We start from the raw sequence: 16,939 nt of genomic DNA, 5'->3' as shown, positions 1-16,939 counted from the left end.
GGCCCGCCCCTGGCGCTGACGTGCGCGTTCCCGGCCGCCGTGGGCTGCTGCCACTAGCGGGCGGGGCGGGGCGCGGCCCGTGGCTGCGGGGACCTTCGGCCCTTGAGTCTAGGATAAAGGGGCCTCCGGCTCGCCAGGCAGGTGGCGCGGCGGAGACTGGGCCTGCGGGGTACGTCGGGCAGCCCAGGGCCGCAGCGGGAGCGCTCTGAGTCGACTCGGCGCGCTGGGCAGAGGAAGGGGCTCTGTGGCCCTGGCTGCGCGCATGCGTGCTGAGAGGTGACCCTGCGGGCTGCGGCTCATACCGGCTACAGTGCTCTTAGAAAGTGTGGGGGAACCTGGAAAGTTGCATGAGTCATTGTTGCTTTTGAACTAGAAAAGTCTTGGCTTTAGGTGGGGAATTTTGTGGTCAGTTTTCAGTTACTGCTTCGGAAATTTGATGTGCTGGGGTTGACTGCTTGTAATTCCGTGTATGAAGGTAGACAGATCCTAGGGCAGTAAGCTCTGAAGTTGTAATCTTAAAATATGCTGTGGAGATTTCATTGTTACCTTATTTTGTGTAAGTCTCTTCAGGCATTAACCTTATTTTCCAGGTATAAAAAAATTACGGAGAATCAGATCCTGAATTTCAAAAATACTTTCTTGATAAAGAATTAAAAGTGGGCTGGGGCTAGGGTAAGATATATAGCCTTTGAGGTAATGAATTGTGAAGTAAAAAACCTTAAAAAAATTTTTTTAACAAGAAGAAAGAACATGTGAAGAAATGTCTCAAGGTGAAATGGAATGTGGACTATTATTTCATAATTTTTTTTCCTGAAAATTTGTACCAACGGTCTATTATATATTGTCTCATCAAAGATAACTAAATTGGCAGTATTTCAAATTTAGTAGTCAATAAAACATAGATGTATGCTATGGATTGGTTTTTAGTGTGTGGGTTTCTAGCAATGATTTGGATGCCAGGAAAATAACTAAAAAGTGGACCTCTTTTCTTGGAGAGGAGGTTAGGTGGGAAGGGTGACAAACACTGAGAACTGGAAGGTGCAGTTAGAGATGACCTGGTTTAAGCCTTTGTTCAGACAGACGGATGGAACTCTGAGTGATTGTGATACAGATGTGGGATCAGATCCAGGGCTGCTGCTCCTGTCCTCCTTGCTTGGGACTGGTACTTGGCAGTGTTTTGATTATTCTGAACCTGTCATGATGTGCACGAGCATTATTTATTTTGTTAGCATTATTTAAGGAAAAAAGTTCTGAAAAACTGTCTTAATTTATTGAGGACTATGAAAATGGACAGAATCTTAATGTAAGTTATTTCAGTAGTACAATAGTATTCTATTGGAATGTTAATTTCTTTTTGTTGTTTTTGGGATGTTAATTTCAGACTCTAGAATTGGTAAATAAAAATAATTTGTGAGTGATAATACACTAAAAGAAGAACAAGTTGGTCACAGAGCATCCCGGACTAGACCTTAGGAACCTCAGTTCTAAACCCAAACCTGTTATGGCTGTGGTCCTTTAGATGGATCATTTAAACTGTCTGGGCTTTTGTGGTTTCATCTGTACAATGAGAATAGTCTACTAAAGAGATGGCAAAGAGTTTTTCAACTTAAAAAATTTTTTTTTAATGTTTATTTATTTTTGAGACAGAGAGACAGAGCATGAATGGGGGAGGGTCAGAGAGAGAGGGAGACAGAATTCGAAGCAGGCTCCGGGCTCTGAGCTGTCAGCACAGAGCCCGACACGGGGCTTGAACCCATGGACCGCAAGATCATGACTTGAGCCGAAGTTGGACACCCAACCGACTGAGCCACCCAGGCGCCCCCGGGTTTTTCAACTTTAAATTGTGGTTTGTGTTGGTCACAAGAGGGCTATTGCTTTTTGGAAATTTTATGGTTAAATCATATGATAATGACTTAGTTTCATTTGTGGTTAGTTGCTCAATTCTGGTTTCAAGGTCTTTGGGTTTCATAATTAGATTTGTGCCAACCACTGTGCAAAGATGGCATATATAGTTTGTAGAATTCTTGTTTTGGGAGAGTTCTGGGTTCTCTGGGAGCTTTATTTTAGGGGTACGTGTGTCTCTCCCTCCTACTTCCCCCTACCCTCAAACCTAGGACAGGAATCCTAGAGGCGGGGACGTTTTAGAAGCACTTAAATTTTAGATTTTGTCTCAAAAAATATACATTTAAGGCAGTCTTCTTTTGAAGGTGGTAGGGCAGTATTTTGGATTATAAAGATGAATAAAAAGATTTTTTTTAAAAAATACTTATTTATTTTTGAGAGAGAGAGAGAGAGACAGAGCACGAGCAGGGGAGGGGCAGAGAGAGAGGGAGACACAGAATCTGAAGTAGGTTCCAGGCTCTGAGCTGTCAGCACAGAGCCTGATGTGGGGCTTGAACTCACAAACTGTCAGATCATGACCTGAGCCGAAGTCAGACGCCTAACTGACTGAGCCACCCAGGTGCCCCAAAAAAGAACATTTTTAATAGTCTTTAATTGATTGGAATTTTAGATTGAGAGCTGATTTGGTCCAGTCTTTTTACAGGTAAGAAAATAGGCAAAATAGGCTCTCAAACCTGAAACAAATGGTGGATTGTTGAAAATGACCATATGCACTAGTTACTTCATACATGTCTCTTTGGATGTGACATTTCATAAAGCTTTCATTAAGCTAGGTCAGTCTTCCCCTCATTGTGATTTGAGTTCACCTGTGTAATGGTGTTCTTGATTTCCATTCTGAGGGCTTCCTCCTCACTGCGGTACAAAAAGGGAAGCCTTTGCATAACTACTTTCTTGGGATCTAGGCTATAGAAGCTGACTGTCCCCTCCACTGCTGCACAGGGAGGTGGGGGAGACCGCCAAAGGCAGCAGAGAGACAAGCATCCTGGGACTGATCATAAGGAAATGAAACAGGTTTTCTTAGCGACTGACAAATGGGCTCTAAAGATCCTTAGTCTTTTTAAAAAAAAAATTTTTTTTAACGTTTTTTTAATTTATTTTTGAGACAGAGAGAGACACAGCATGAACGGGGGAGGGGCAGAGAGAGAGGGAGACACAGAATCGGAAGCAGGCTCCAGGCTCTGAGCCATCAGCCCAGAGCCCGACGCGGGGCTCGAACTCATGGACTGTGAGATCGTGACCTGAGCCGAAGTCGGACGCCCAACCGACTGAGCCACCCAGGCGCCCCTAAAGATCCTTATTCTTAACAAGATGACTGTTTTGAAGGATAACACTCATTTTAATTTGAAAACTTGTGATAAATATGTGGGAAAAATCAGTTTTGTAACTTAAATCTCATCCTGCCTTCTGTCCATAGCTGATAAGGAGAAAAACCAATTTGCCATGTTTTGTTCTCATTAGACAGTTGTATGGTACTTGTGATTGAATTGAAAACATCTATAGGGATCTAGTAATAACAGTCAGCACTTAAATGCATTTGAATGTGCCACCCATATGATGTAGAGCTCAGGTTTTGACATTGTGAAGTGCATTCTAGTTTAATTTTATTGATTAAATTTTATACTGTGCCAGGCATTGTGGCATTCCACACAAATGGTGAGGACCTAAGAATGGGAAATTTGGCACAGGTGAAATTTGGTTAATAATTGGAAAGACAACTAAACATGCCTTGCATAGAACTCTTAAGTGCAAAGTGTAGCAACTTGTGGTAATGAGGTGACTCCAGCTCTCCAAGTATGAGCCAGCGTTTCACTTGTGTTGCACTTGTGTTGTGTTCACTTGTATTTTTCAGAGTCCCTACAGTGTGCACCAAGTGTACACTAATTCCTATGCGTAACACATGGCAGCTTCCAGTGTGAAAAAGAAGTTAGAAAAGTAGTGGGGCGCCTGGGTGGTCCAGTCGGTTAAGTGTCTGACTTTGGCTCAGGTTATGATCTCAGTGGTCTGAGTTCCAGCCCCGCATCAGGCTCTATGCTGAGAGCTCGGAGACTGGAGCCTGCTTTGGATTCTGTGTCTGCCTCTCCCCAGCTCACCTTCTGTCTCTCTCTCTCTCTCTCTCTCTCTCTCTCTCAAAAATAAGTAAACATTAAATTAAAAAAAAAGTTAGCAAAGTATTTACAGCTGGTGTTGGTGTTTTGAGGGTTGGAAAAATTTTCCACAGCGATTCCTCTCAAATTTAGTTAAGGAAGCCCTTGCTTTTTAGAAGTCATTATGGGGAGGGGTGCCTGGGTGGCTCAGTCAGTTGAGCATCTGATTCTTGATTTCTTCAGCTCAGGTCATGATCCCAGGGTCATGGGATTGAGCACCGTGCTGAGTGTGGAGCCTGCTTAGGTCTCTCTCTCTCTCTCTGTCTCTCTCTCACAAACCCCGTATCGGGTGAGCCCCACTTCTCTATCTCCCCCTCTCTCTGCCCCTCACTTGTGCCCCCTCTCTCTCAAAATAAAAAAAGATTCTCTTCCTCTGCCCTTCTCTCCCTGTCCCCCACCCCCACGCACTCTCTCTCTCAAAAATTAAAAAAAAAAAGTCATTATGGGGAAACAGACTAAGGTAACAAAACAATTGGAAATTTCCTGAATTGCCTTCAGTTTCTTATAGGATCTCTAGTTCCTCACTTGGATCTTTTCCTGAGATGGTAAAAAGAAAGCCTGTTAGGCTTCTTCCTCCCATCATTTTATTTTATTTATTATTATTATTATTTTTAATGTTTATTTTATTTTTGAGACAGAGCATGAATGGGGGAGGGGCAGAGAGAGAGACACAGAATCCGAAGCAGGCTCCAGGCTGTGAGCTGTCAGCACACAGCCCAACGCAGGGCTCCCAACTTGTCAACCGTGAGATCATGACCTGAGTCAAAGTCAGACGCTCAACTGACTGAGCCATTCAGGTGCCCCCCCCACCCCCCATCATTTTATTTCTGAGGGTGGGGATCACACTGCTTTTGTCCCTTTGTAGTTTCTAGCTAGCTATCTGGTCCTAAACCTAGGCATGGAGATGCAGTCTAGGCCAAAGTTCGCTTTGTCTCAGATGAGGTGTCAGTCATCTGGAGGACTCTGCACTGGGTAGACTGCTGTTGAGCCAAGAGCAGCCATCTCTCAGAAGGTCCTTGCCTTCAGAACCGATAGTTCTTTTATATATGGTCTCAGATGTCTCATGTTAATCCTCCTCTACTCCCTGTAGGTGATTCTGAACAAATCTAAGTCTTTTTTGACAGGTCGCCAAGTATTTGAGTGTAGTAATCATGTCCTCCCAGAAACTTATCTAGGGTGAACAGCTTCCCTTCCTAGAGAAATTTTTCATATTTTTAGAGTCCCTTTCCCTTTTTTAAATGCGTTTTCTAAAGTGTGTTATTCAGAAAAAAATTTCAAATTTAATGTAATAAATATGGAACAGATTAGTCCTGTGACAAATGCTATACTGTTGGTAAATGCAAATAGTTCGTTATTTTTCTTAGACCCTGCACAGTGCTAACTCATGTAGAGCTATACTTTCAATTACAAATCTTCATCCTTTTAAAAACATTTTATTCTCTTTTACTTTATCTTCCCCCATTCAAGTTTTAAAAATTTACATTCTGTTTTATAAGATTTAACAGTTATGTCGAGATTGTTTTGGACTCTGTTTTTGTCAAAGTCCTGTGTTAACCCCAACTTTAATGTCTGTCTTCTGTTTTTATCCAGGTACTTAAGGAAAACAGTTGAGTAATAGGGGAAAACATACCTCTAAAAACTTCACACACTGGCTTCAGTCTGTTATCCTTTGAGTTGTTTGTAAAAAATAATCCATTTAGTTGTAGTTCTGTTTAGCTCATATTCACTTTGTCCTCGAAGACCATATGTAACCTTGTCACAGGCCGCACTGTCGAGCATCCAGATAGATTGTGGCTGCAGGATTACGTTGAGTGGCCAGTTTAGTAAAACTATTCAAGAAGGAAGAAACTTTGGTATCACAGGGCTTAGTGACTTAGTGAACACATGCTGGGCTACACCGATTACTGCTTTTTTCTAAGTGTTTACAAATGATCTCTGATTCTAGATCTTTCCAGGATAGACACAAACTTCTTCCAGCGGTTTTTGTTAAGCTTTTGCTTAATTGTTTTCCAATGCTTCTGTCTCAGTCTCATATTATGTCATTGGTTATGTGCTGTTCTTTCCACTTCTGTTTCTTATCTCTTGTAAACCTAGGATTGTAGAAAATTCCTGTAGCAGCCCACACCAATGCCTGTAAGCATTTCCCTTATCAGAATCCTATGAAAGTATTTTGTTAGATTTACATTCTTGAAAACTTCTTAGCTATGAAACCATCCCTAAGTTAGTTCTTCCTAAATTAAAAAAAAAGTCCCATCTAAAAGAGAAAAGAGGAAATACATTAAAATTTCCTCTTTCTCAATAAATATAGGCAAATGCCAGATCTAAACTATGTTCTAAATTCTGTTTACCAATTACTGGTTTGTCGCTACTTTTCAAAATAATTATGGATCTTTCTAGACCTTTTAGTCTTCACCTCTAAATCTGTAAAATAAGAACACATGCCTCCTATGATTTTATATGTGTTATAAATAGAAATTTACATTCCAGTGTTCTTTTAACTTTTTGGAGGCTATATAATTGCCCTATCGGTTCAGGAAAATTGGTGTTTTTTCAGAACAGTTTGTTCACATGTAAAGTGTCACTAACCTAGATGCCTAGAATTATATGTCAGGAATGCAGTAGTGTTGAGCAGGAAGGAAGAAGCAGTATTTTTTGAGTATACTGTGTGCTGGGTCATGTGTTGGAAGTAATCTAATTATGCTAGTTATTGGGAACTGGTTGGAATGATCAGTTGGGGGATGACTGAAAGGTGGTTTTTGGTTGCAATTACAGTGCAATTTAGATTTTTTCTTTCTTTCTTTCAAAGGAACAGTGAGCAGAATGAGTACCTCACAGGACCAGAGTGGCTGCTCCAGTAATAGAGAACCCCTTTTGAGGTGTTGTGATGCACGGAGGGACTTGGAGCTTGCTATTGGTGGAGTTCTCCGGGCTGAACAGCAAATTAAAGATAACTTGCGAGAGGTGTGATGTGCGCTTTTTTCTTCCCTTGTCTGGGCTCTTAGCACAGGGCTGGTTAGAGCATGGCCAAGGGCTTGACTTCTCAGTGCCATCCAGAAAGTTTCACCCCATGCCTTGCACGGTATGCCTGAAATGTTAATGCTTTTGATCCCCAGGGGAAATTAAACATATGGTAGAAGAGTCTGGAAAACCTTGTACCACTGTAAAGAGTTCTGCATGCATTGTGTGTGGTCCCTGTGCCAAGCACTGCCATCAATAAAACATAACAAAATGAATGAGCACTACTGCTCAGCTGTGTCCTTGTTGCATAAAGGGTGGCACTTCATCATGTCCCCTACCATCCTTTAACTTGGTGGTGGCATGGTTTTGTTGGTGGCATGGTTCTGTAAATAACTTTATCTGTTAGAGCAAGCCAGAATGAAATCTTTTTGTTCCATTGGCCTACTAGTACCGTGTTGGTGAAGACCAATACTTGGAATACTTCCAATACTTGGAAGACCAAGTATTACATGACTTTGAAATAAAACTTTATTGTATAGAAAAACTTATTTAAAAATCGTTTCTTATGTGAATTCTCAGATTTTATGGCTGTTTTGGTTTCTTTCCTTAGGATTTTTACATTTGTCCTTTTCTGAATCGCCGTTTATGCTTCCAGAAACATTTAGTTTATAGTTTTACTTAAACTGTCTGCCCTAATGGTCTTGTAGCTATTGACATGTAGTGGCACATCTCTTTACTGAATTGGCTTACTGTAAATGGATTGCTCATTTGTAGAGTGAGAAAACAGATAAGGGCTAGCTATTAAGTTAATACTCCTATCTTACTCCACTGATGAATTTGTCAGACTATAGGTTTTCGAATTATATGGAAAACTGAGGGGGATCAGTGTTACATGGCATATCATTTATTTTCTCTTGATTACTTTAGGCCACCCAAATAAACCGGTTCCTCTTCAGAGGGAGGGTGTATTGAATGAGGATTTTTGAGCCTGTGAATGTCTTTATGTCTGGAATTCTTAAACTGGGTCCATGGGGCTTTGGTGGTTTCATGGGTGGGCTTCGGGACCCTAAACCCTGAAATTAGAGGCAAAATTTTGAGTATATAGTATGTGTTTTTCTGGGGAGATGCTCCATAGATGTCATTGGATAACCAAAAGGATGTGTGACCCCTCCCCCAAAGTTTAAGTACCTCACCATTCTGTGGGTAACACCATTCTTCGGGCTTATAACAGGAGTGAAGCTAACAGGTATGCATTTCCTAGGTCAAAGCCCAGATTCACAGCTGCATAAGCCGTCACCTGGAATGCCTTCGAAGCCGTGAGGTGTGGCTGTATGAACAGGTGGATCTCATCTATCAGCTTAAAGAAGAGACACTTCAGCAGCAGGCCCAACAGCTCTACTGGGTAAGGTGGTTGGTTGCAAGGCTGTAATTGGTTTTGACTGTGGCTTTTGGTTTCCAGAGAATGCCTTTCCTATAATGTAGCATTAATATAGATCAGGTAAAAGTTTAATCTCAAGTGCTGTTTGTTAACTTGGATATACTCAGTGTGGCTAGACGGTTTCAATTTTTCTTACAGTTACTGGGCCAGTTCAATTGTCTTATTCATCAACTGGAGTGCACCCAAAACAAAGATCTAGCCAATCAAGTCTCTGTGTGCCTAGAGAGGTAAAGATGTTTTTTGCTTGTTTTGACTTTTGGCTCTTTGACTTTGATACATTTTTTAAAAAGTCAAAATTGATTGAGAGCAGGGGAGGGGCAGAGAGAGAGAGAGGGATACAGAGCATCCTAAAGCAGGCTCTGCGCTGTCAGCGCAAAGCCCAATGTGGGACTAGAACCTGCGGACTGTGAGATCATGACCTGAGAGATGAAGTTGGACACTCAACTGACAGAGCCACCCAGGCCCGCTAAAAAAGTCAATTCTGTAACTCATTGTATGTCTTGGATTTAACTTCTTTTTTTCTGTGATAAGGTCATCCTGCTTTATATATTTAATGTTATACTGGGTGGTGCGTAGTTAAGTCATCTACCTGTGATGAGTTTCTTAGAAAAGTAGTCATTTCAGATTACTCACAGTTTGGCTTTGTTTTGGATTAAATAGTTACTCCTTAAAAAAGCCAGGTTTTATTTTTTCTCCAGACTGGGCAATCTGACCCTCAAACCCGAAGATTCGACTGTCCTACTTTTTGAAGCGGACACAACTGCTCTGCGCCAGGCCATCACCACATTTGGATCCCTCAAGACCATTGTGAGTGTTGTTGATCTCAGATAATTCATAGTGCACTTCTCAGATCTGTGGACTCACAGATGGTCTTAAAAACATCACATTTTTCCTATGAATAGTGGCTTTCTTGAGAATTTGATAAAACTTCAGAAGTTTCATGTTCTGAATAAGTTGATGTGAGCATTAGGCTGTGGTAGTTCTTGGAATGTGGTATTGATTCATGGATAATCGCCAGAATTCATCTTGTATTTCTTTATTTTTTTATTAAAATTTTAAAAAATATTTTAATGTTCACTTATTTTTGAGAGAGAGAGAGAGAGAGAGACAGTGCGAACAAGGAAGGGGAAGAGAGAGAGGGAGACACAGAATCCGAAGCAGGCTCCAGGCTCCGAGCTGTCAGCATAGAGCCTGAACTCACTGACCGTGAGATCATGACCTGAGCTGAGGTCGGACGCTTAACTAACTGAGCTACCCAGGTGCCCCCCTCTTTATTTATTTTTTAAGTTTATTTATCTTAGAGAGTTGAGTGAGCGGGGAAGGGGCAGAGACAGAGGGAGAGAAAGAATCCCAAGCAGGTTCTGTACTGTCAACGCAGAGCCTGACATGGGGATTGATGTCCTGAACCAAGAGATCATGACCTGAGCCGAAACCAAGAGTTGGATGCTTAACTGACTGAGCCACCCAGGCGCCCCAGTCTTGTATGTCCTTAAGTAACTTGGACATATAAATATATATATATTTTTTTTTTTAAGTTTTTTTTTTAAGTAATCTACACCCAGCGTGGGGCTTGAACTCACAACTCTGAGATCAGGAGTTGCATGCTTTACCAACTGAGCCAGCCAGCCACCCCTTTTTTAAATACTTTGACATATTTCTTACAGAATATTTCTTGGTCTTTTTTAAGTTTCGTTGTTTTTATTTATTTATTTATTTTTAATGTTTATTCATTTTTGAGAGACAGAGACAGAGTATGAGCGGGAAGGGGCAGAGAGAGAGGGAGAGACAGAATCTGAAGCAGGCTCCAGGCTCTGAGCTGTCAGCACAGTGCCCGATGTGGAGCTCGAACTCGCGAACTGTGAGATCACGACCTGAGCTGAAGTCGGACGCTCAACCGACTGAGCCACCCAGGTGCCCCAGTTAAGTTTAGTTTTTTACTTTGAGAGAGCAGGTGAGGGGCAGAGAGAGGGAGAAACAGAATCCCAAGCTGTCTCTGTGCTGTCAGTGAGGAGCCCTACGCCGGACTTGAACTCACAAGTCGGATACTTAACCGACTGAGCCACCCAGGTGCACCTTGAATGGTCTTTAGTCTGAGGAACCAAACATGTTCTCACTTGGGTTTTATTAAAAGCAGTAATACTACCAATTCTGGTGAATTCTCTTGTATGATGATAGTTATGTGATAGAGAATTCTCAGATTTCATAACTATTTGTAGGTCATCGAGTTTAGTATAAAGAATATTTATTTTAGTGAAATGGTAATGCTTGGCTTCCTGTGTTTGACATTTAGGAATTACAGTTTCACTTTTTTGGGATGAAAGCATAATTTGCATTTCAAAGATTAATTTGCTTTTATTTTATAGCAAATTCCTGAGCACCTGATGGCTCATGCTAGTTCATCATCAAATATTGGGTCCTTCCTGGAGAAAAGAGGCTTTATCCCATTGCCAGAACAGGTAAAATGTCATTTTTTTTTCTGGTAACGAAGTTATTACTTGGCTTATATTTCTTTTGGGTTTTGACTAAATCACTTTCTTTTTTTTGCTACCATTTATTTGTAAAAAGGCATAAGTGGTATTGAGTTAGTTTATGCAATTAAATGCTCCTTTTGAGACTGAATGAGAGATAGAAATTTAGAGGTTTTATAGATGTGAAGAGAGAAAGTCATTGTTAGCAACCCATAAGAAATTATCATTAGCTGTCTGGGGTGGTTCTCTCTTGGGAAACCTTCTCTTCATAATTCATAGAGATGATTTACTTCTTAAGGCGGTGTGAATATAGGCTGCTAGATGTTTTGAGTGGAGAAGAACCCTGGAGATGAGATATACTTCTTGTAAGATGGAGCCTTAGGGAAGTTGTGTCACTTGTGCCGTCAGTTGGAAGCCAAAATTAGAAAGCTTGGGTCTCCTTTCCTGGTGAACTTTTGACGGCATTTGGCATGGCCTTGTTAAGCAGTGAAGTATCATGTGATTAGCAGAAGTCAGCATCCAGCACCATGGCTGTCCCTCTCAGCGAATGGCTCCTTGGAAACAAACCCACCACTGGTCGGCAGGCTCCTTATATACCCAGCACCAACCTCCAGGAGTGGCTTACCCAGAAGCAGACCTTGGAGAATAGTCAGGTGTGTTGCTGCTTTTATTGTTTCTGAGTAGATGCAGTAGTAGATGGGTTTAGTTTTTAACTCTTAGTGTACGTCTTTTAGTTTTTAGTCTTGAAATACTTTTATGACTTTATAGTACAACAGTGATACCTCTTCACTATGGATAGAAAGGTTAGAAAACAGAACTGTAAAGAAATACAAACCCATAACCCCAACATGCAGAGATAACTGTTTTAACATTTTTATTTGTATACTTCCATTTTTTTTTTTTTTTTTTTTTTTTTATGCGTACATATACTTAAATCTGTAAATCCTGTTTTGGCTAGCAGATTTTTTTTTTCACTAGTAGAGCATGAATATATTTCTCTTTCATTTAATTTCTTCCATAAAATCCTTAATAGTATATCTTATTGATTGGCTGTAACTTAAACTCCCAATTTTTCTGGGTATCAAGTTCCTCTGAACAGCCAGGAGTTAATTTATGCTCATTCTTGATTAATTCCTTACGAGTAAAATCCTAGAAATTTAGAAATTGCATTTCTAGATTATAATTCTGCATACCCTTCAAGACTTTTGATAAGTATTGCCAGTTTGGCTTTCCAGGAAGTTGATAAGCAATTTATATTCAGAAGAATATTTGGAATATATTGAGGGTGCTCCCTTCCCTAAAACTTCTCTAATAGCGGTAATCATTTATAAGCTTCTTTGTTTTCTTTGAATTTGATACAAAGTAACATTTTACTTTTGTTTTGAAGTTTCTTTGATTATGGAGGTTATTATTCACGTTTTTCGGCCTTTGATGACCTGCCTAATCATCGTTTGTTCATTTTTGTCTTCTTTATTCATAAAAGCATATTATGTAGAACTGCTAGCCTCTCTTCTATCAAATATGCTGTAGATGCTTTCTCATAGTTGGTATTTAGTATTTTTCAGTTTTTTAAAAGCTATAGAAAATAAATTTATGTTCTTCAATATTTCAATATCCCAACAGAGAAATCCTTTGTCTTGACCTTACATACTTAAATTTGGAAACACTGGGCAGTGCAATAAATTTGCGTATAGAACTCTTATATGCAGTCATAATGTACTGGTGAACTAATACTGTGTACTTTCTATGTAGACTTCTGCCAGAGCCTGCAATTTCTTCAGTAATGTCTGGGGCAACCTGAAGGGCTTAGAAAACTGGCTCCACAAGAGTCAGCAACAAGAGGTCCCTGAAAAACCAACTTACCAAAAGTGTAATAGCCGTTCTACTACCAGTTCTTACTCCACTGAAATTGAAAAGGTTGGAGATCTGGAGCTTCTTGATCAAGATGAGATGGATCTTTCTGACTGGCTGGTGACTCCTCAGGAATCCCAGAAGCTGGAGAAGCCTGGCAAAGGCAGCTGTGAAGCCAGTGAGAAGTTTAAGCTCCTGTTTCAGGTGTTCCAGGAGCCCTATAGTGTGAGTGATTGGCTTCTCAAACCCGATTCCTGCACCAATTGTCGGGGCAACCAACCCAAAGGTGTGGAGATTGAAAACCTGGGCAATCTGAAGTGCCTGAATGACCACTTAGAGGCTAAGAAACCCTTGTTCACTCCCAGTGTGATTACTGAGGATTGGCTTGTCCAGAACCATCAGGAGCCATATAAAGTAGAGGAGGTGTGCAGAGCCAATGAGCCCTGTACGAGCTTTGCGGAGTGTGTGTGTGATGAAAACTGTGAGAAGGAAGCTCTGTGTAAGTGGCTTCTGAAGAAAGAAGGGAAAGATAAAAATGGTGTGCCTGTGGAACCAAATCCTGAGCCTGACAAGTGTATAGATACCCTGAGTGTGTGGCTCTGTCCTTCCAGAAAAGAGGCAACAGAACAAGCTAAGACATCAAAGGCAGTGGCTCCTTCTAGTATTGCTAATTCCTTCCAAGTCATAAGGAGCAGTCCCCTGTCAGAGTGGCTCATCACACCCTCCTGCAAAGAAGGATGTCCCAAGGAAGTGCCTATTACTGAGGACAGAGCTGGCAAACAAAAGCTTGTGAACCCCGTGACCACAGCTGACTGGGTTTTGCCAGGAAACAAGATGGGAAACCTCAGCCAGTTATCCTCAGGGGAAGACAAGTGGCTACTTCGAAAGAAGGCCAAGGTGAGCACAGGCATCAGAATAACACCATTTTAAATGTATTTAATAGATTTATACTTTCTTAATTAATCCCAAACCTTGCAAACGGGCCAGATCCTTAAATATGGTAGTATTATTTGGCCTCAGTATTAACTTTGATGCCATGTTAGAACAGAATGGAAGATTTGTGATAATTATTCAGACAGATTTTTACATATTTTCCAGGCCCCCAGTCCCCATCCTGCAGGAAAGAAAAAAAAAACAACCCACCAGCCTTTTTATTGGCTGTCTATGGAAGAGATTAAACATTTGTACCTTTGCTTTTGCTTATTAGAGAGAATGGCCAACATTTATGTTATTACAAAATGGCCAACATTATTCCTTATAGATGCTACAGTCTTTGGAAAATGAGTTAAGTTGGTCTCTTGCCTCCCAATTGTCATGTAACAACCTGCCCTTTTTGTCTTCTTGCAGGAAGTATTACTTAATTCACCCCTGCAGGAGGAACATAACTTTCCCCAAGACCGTTATGGCCTCCCAGCAGTTTGTGATCTCTTTGCCTGTATGCAGCTTAAAGTTGACAAAGAAAAGTGGTTGTATCGAACTCCTCTACAGGTGGGTGTACATGTCCCTGGTGTAAAAAAAAAAAAAAAAATTACAGATTTTAGCTGCTTGTAAATGTTTTGTCTTCTGTATGAATTCATACTTTGCCCACGGAACCCCTTTCCTATGAATGGTATGTGTATTGGCAGATGAGGGTCAGGGGGTGGATCATAGCGGTTTCATGTATTTCACTTGAACTTGCTTTACGAAGTAACTAGGACACACTTGAAAGTGACCTTTCAGGAGGATACAGCTGTCAGGGGAATTTTCAGAGCCTGTGTGGATTCTAATAGCTTATTGAGAAATTAGCGCTTTAAGGTGGGAAGAGATTTGCTTTTATCCTATAGTTGATTTTTTAATCTGTGGGCCTTCTTTACAGATGTGAAAGGATGGAACACTGGAGTCAAACAACTTTTCTGCAGATTATCACACCTCCATGAGCCGAGTGACTGTGCGGCTTGCCAAATCCTTGTGTTTCTGGGTCTGTCCAGTCAGCTTCATTCCTTTCCTGCCTAACTTTGAACTAGTGAAGAGAAATAAGTCATCAAATTATGAGTTACTGTGTAAAAGAAAAAGGCTGTTTGTTGATGCTGAGGTGATTCAGTTCCTTCTTACAGAAGTATTAACTTAAATTCACCCCTCCACTAGAAACACAGCATCTTGGTGGATAGGTCTTTTTCATAAGCCTCTACAGCTCCTTAGATTGGGTTGTTACTAGAAGTACATTAAAACACTGTAGTTTTAAAAATGAAATAGTTCTATAATCAAGGTGTGTCGATGTATTCAAAAGCTACTAGTAAACTTCCCTAACCTTTTGATTGCCCTCCTTTAGATGCTTCCCTTGCTGTGGGTTTTCTTCCGTTGGTGGTGGAAGTAATGATTTTTCTGTTTAATTAATATAGTATATTTCACACAAATAGTTAACTTTGCCAATATAATGATTGTTTTCTTACCAAAATGTGTATTAACAATCTGGGCGTTTTTTGACATTATAAAACTAGCCTACATGTCAGATTCTACATTATTTTTCTCCTTTTGAGAGACTCAGCTACTGCAAATTTTCTTTTTCCCTTTTCTAAGTTACTGACTTATCTCCCGAGCTTTTAGAAGAGCTCCACGTTGCTTCAAGACTGTATTCAGGGTAGTCCTAGCCACTTTCAAAATACTCTCAACTCCAGGCAAAAGAACCCTAGTGTTGACTAGTCAAAAGAGCAAAAGGCAAGACCTGTTAGAAATGCAGTATTTGAGCTATTTGCTATCCTAAGGGTTATTGGTGCGTCCTGTGTAAATGGAAGCTGAGCTTGACACCTGGTGCTTTTAACTAGGGATAGATTAAGTGTCCTCTCACTGCAAGCATAGCATCTCTATACCTCCAAGAGTAGAATGCAGTGCCCTTTTAGTGAACAGGCTGTTTTGAACACTTGTGCCTTGGGGTGTTTATGAAGCTTTATGAAAACTTAATGTTTTCTCGGTATCCTTAAAAGTCACATATATGCTTTATGAAGTTTCTCTGTAGGAAGTGGGATTTATAATGTTTTTAAATTCTTTAAAGTGAGTTAACTTAGCTGCTTTCCAGGCTTTTAAACTGTTAGGCCACTCAGCTTGCCTGTGTTATCGTTAACTTTTAAAGTTTGTGATGTGGTCATCTAGAAAGTCCTTTTAGGGAAACTTCACAGTCCCATAGTCCTTGCCATACAGCTTCGTTAGGCTTGAACCACAGCTGAAAAGAACCTATTTTTTGGTCCCCCACCCCCACCCCCCCAATACCACTTAGAACTTTAATAAAAGTGGCAGGTAAAAACTTAAGGAGCCTTTTCCATTATCTTAGGTTGCAGGAAACTTTGTAGTTTTTGAGGTTTAACAATGTATTCCTGATTTTACATTCATCACTATGTTAATGAGTATGTAAAACATTCTTTTGCATTGATGCATTTTGTACCTCCCTCCATTAAAAGCATAACAGCCAGAGGTGTTGTGTGTATTTGTAAAAACTACCGTGTCACAAAATATTCTACCACATTAAGCTTTGGTTAGGAGTATAGCTAAAATATTTGAACATAAATTGGTTTTTGTATTCACTTAAATATTAGTGTATTTTTATGAAACTTAAAATTAGCAAAAGATAGGTATATTTACTAACTTCATTTTTAGGCTTTTCCTGAAGACTTCAGATCTACTCTTTTTAATTTCTAATCTGTTCTGTATGAAATATATTAAACTCACTTTTCTTAAAAACCAGAGGCCTTCAGCCAAGGTTCAGTGCTTTCCTGTCAAATTCCTTACTAGGTGCATGCCAAAGGCCCCACCTTTACTCTTTTCTTTCCCATCATAATAACCACTAGTTGCTCTGTATTTATTGTGTATATGTGTAACATGCAGTACAGTTTTATTTAAGTTCATTTCATAGATGACAAAACTCAGAAAATTAAGTGACTTGCCCTTACCTCCTTTAGCTTTCCCAAGGCTTCCTGAAACCCTTGTAGCTCTTGTCTATTTCCTCTAATTATCTGTTTCTAATTACCTAAGGAGAGGAGTTAATGAGTAAAGAATTAAGCATGAATGTTGGACAGACTATTCTACTCATTAGATCTCAAGTATCTTGAGGTTGAGTGTCAGTTGTATGGCAGAATAATTGTAACCTAGCTGTTAATGGTGCCAAGTAGCCCTTCATTTCAACACAACCATGAAAATTTGTTGGGCCT

At 40.3% G+C, this 16,939-nt stretch overlaps 1 protein-coding gene across 4 annotated transcripts; it reads left to right on the top strand.

Annotated features, from left to right (window-relative positions):
- Nucleotides 1-104: 104 nt before the first annotated feature.
- Nucleotides 105-16,203, top strand: NCOA4 (nuclear receptor coactivator 4). 4 transcript variants are annotated; one of them, XM_042908437.1, is made up of 10 exons: nt 105-169; nt 6,853-7,007; nt 8,266-8,406; nt 8,581-8,669; nt 9,141-9,249; nt 10,806-10,898; nt 11,417-11,563; nt 12,663-13,658; nt 14,109-14,249; nt 14,617-16,203. In XM_042908437.1, the coding sequence occupies exons 2-10, from the start codon at nt 6,867-6,869 to the stop codon at nt 14,620-14,622; spliced, it is 1,863 nt and encodes a 620-aa protein (XP_042764371.1). In that variant the 5' UTR covers nt 105-169; nt 6,853-6,866; the 3' UTR covers nt 14,623-16,203. The 4 variants fall into 4 exon arrangements, with proteins under 4 accessions (XP_042764371.1, XP_042764373.1, XP_042764370.1 ...); XM_042908439.1 differs by lacking the exon at nt 105-169 and adding an exon at nt 176-276 and having other exon boundaries at nt 11,420-11,563; XM_042908436.1 differs by lacking the exon at nt 105-169 and adding an exon at nt 176-276.
- Nucleotides 16,204-16,939: the final 736 nt, after the last annotated feature.

This window comes from Panthera leo, chromosome D2 (assembly GCF_018350215.1).
Source record: "Panthera leo isolate Ple1 chromosome D2, P.leo_Ple1_pat1.1, whole genome shotgun sequence".
Taxonomy (NCBI): Eukaryota; Metazoa; Chordata; class Mammalia; order Carnivora; family Felidae; genus Panthera; species Panthera leo.
This window is presented reverse-complemented; position numbering and strand designations above follow the sequence as displayed.

What these genes read in the sequence shown, in the direction of transcription:
- NCOA4 (XM_042908437.1), top strand. Translation starts at nt 6,867, where the DNA reads ATGAGTACCTCACAGGACCAGAGTGGCTGCTCCAGTAATAGAGAACCC. An exon ending in AGGCCCAACAGCTCTACTGG is followed by an intron (nt 8,407 to 8,580) that starts GTAAGGTGGTTG and finishes TTTTTCTTACAG; the next exon opens with TTACTGGGCCAGTTCAATTG. An exon ending in TACTTCGAAAGAAGGCCAAG is followed by an intron (nt 13,659 to 14,108) that starts GTGAGCACAGGC and finishes GTCTTCTTGCAG; the next exon opens with GAAGTATTACTTAATTCACC.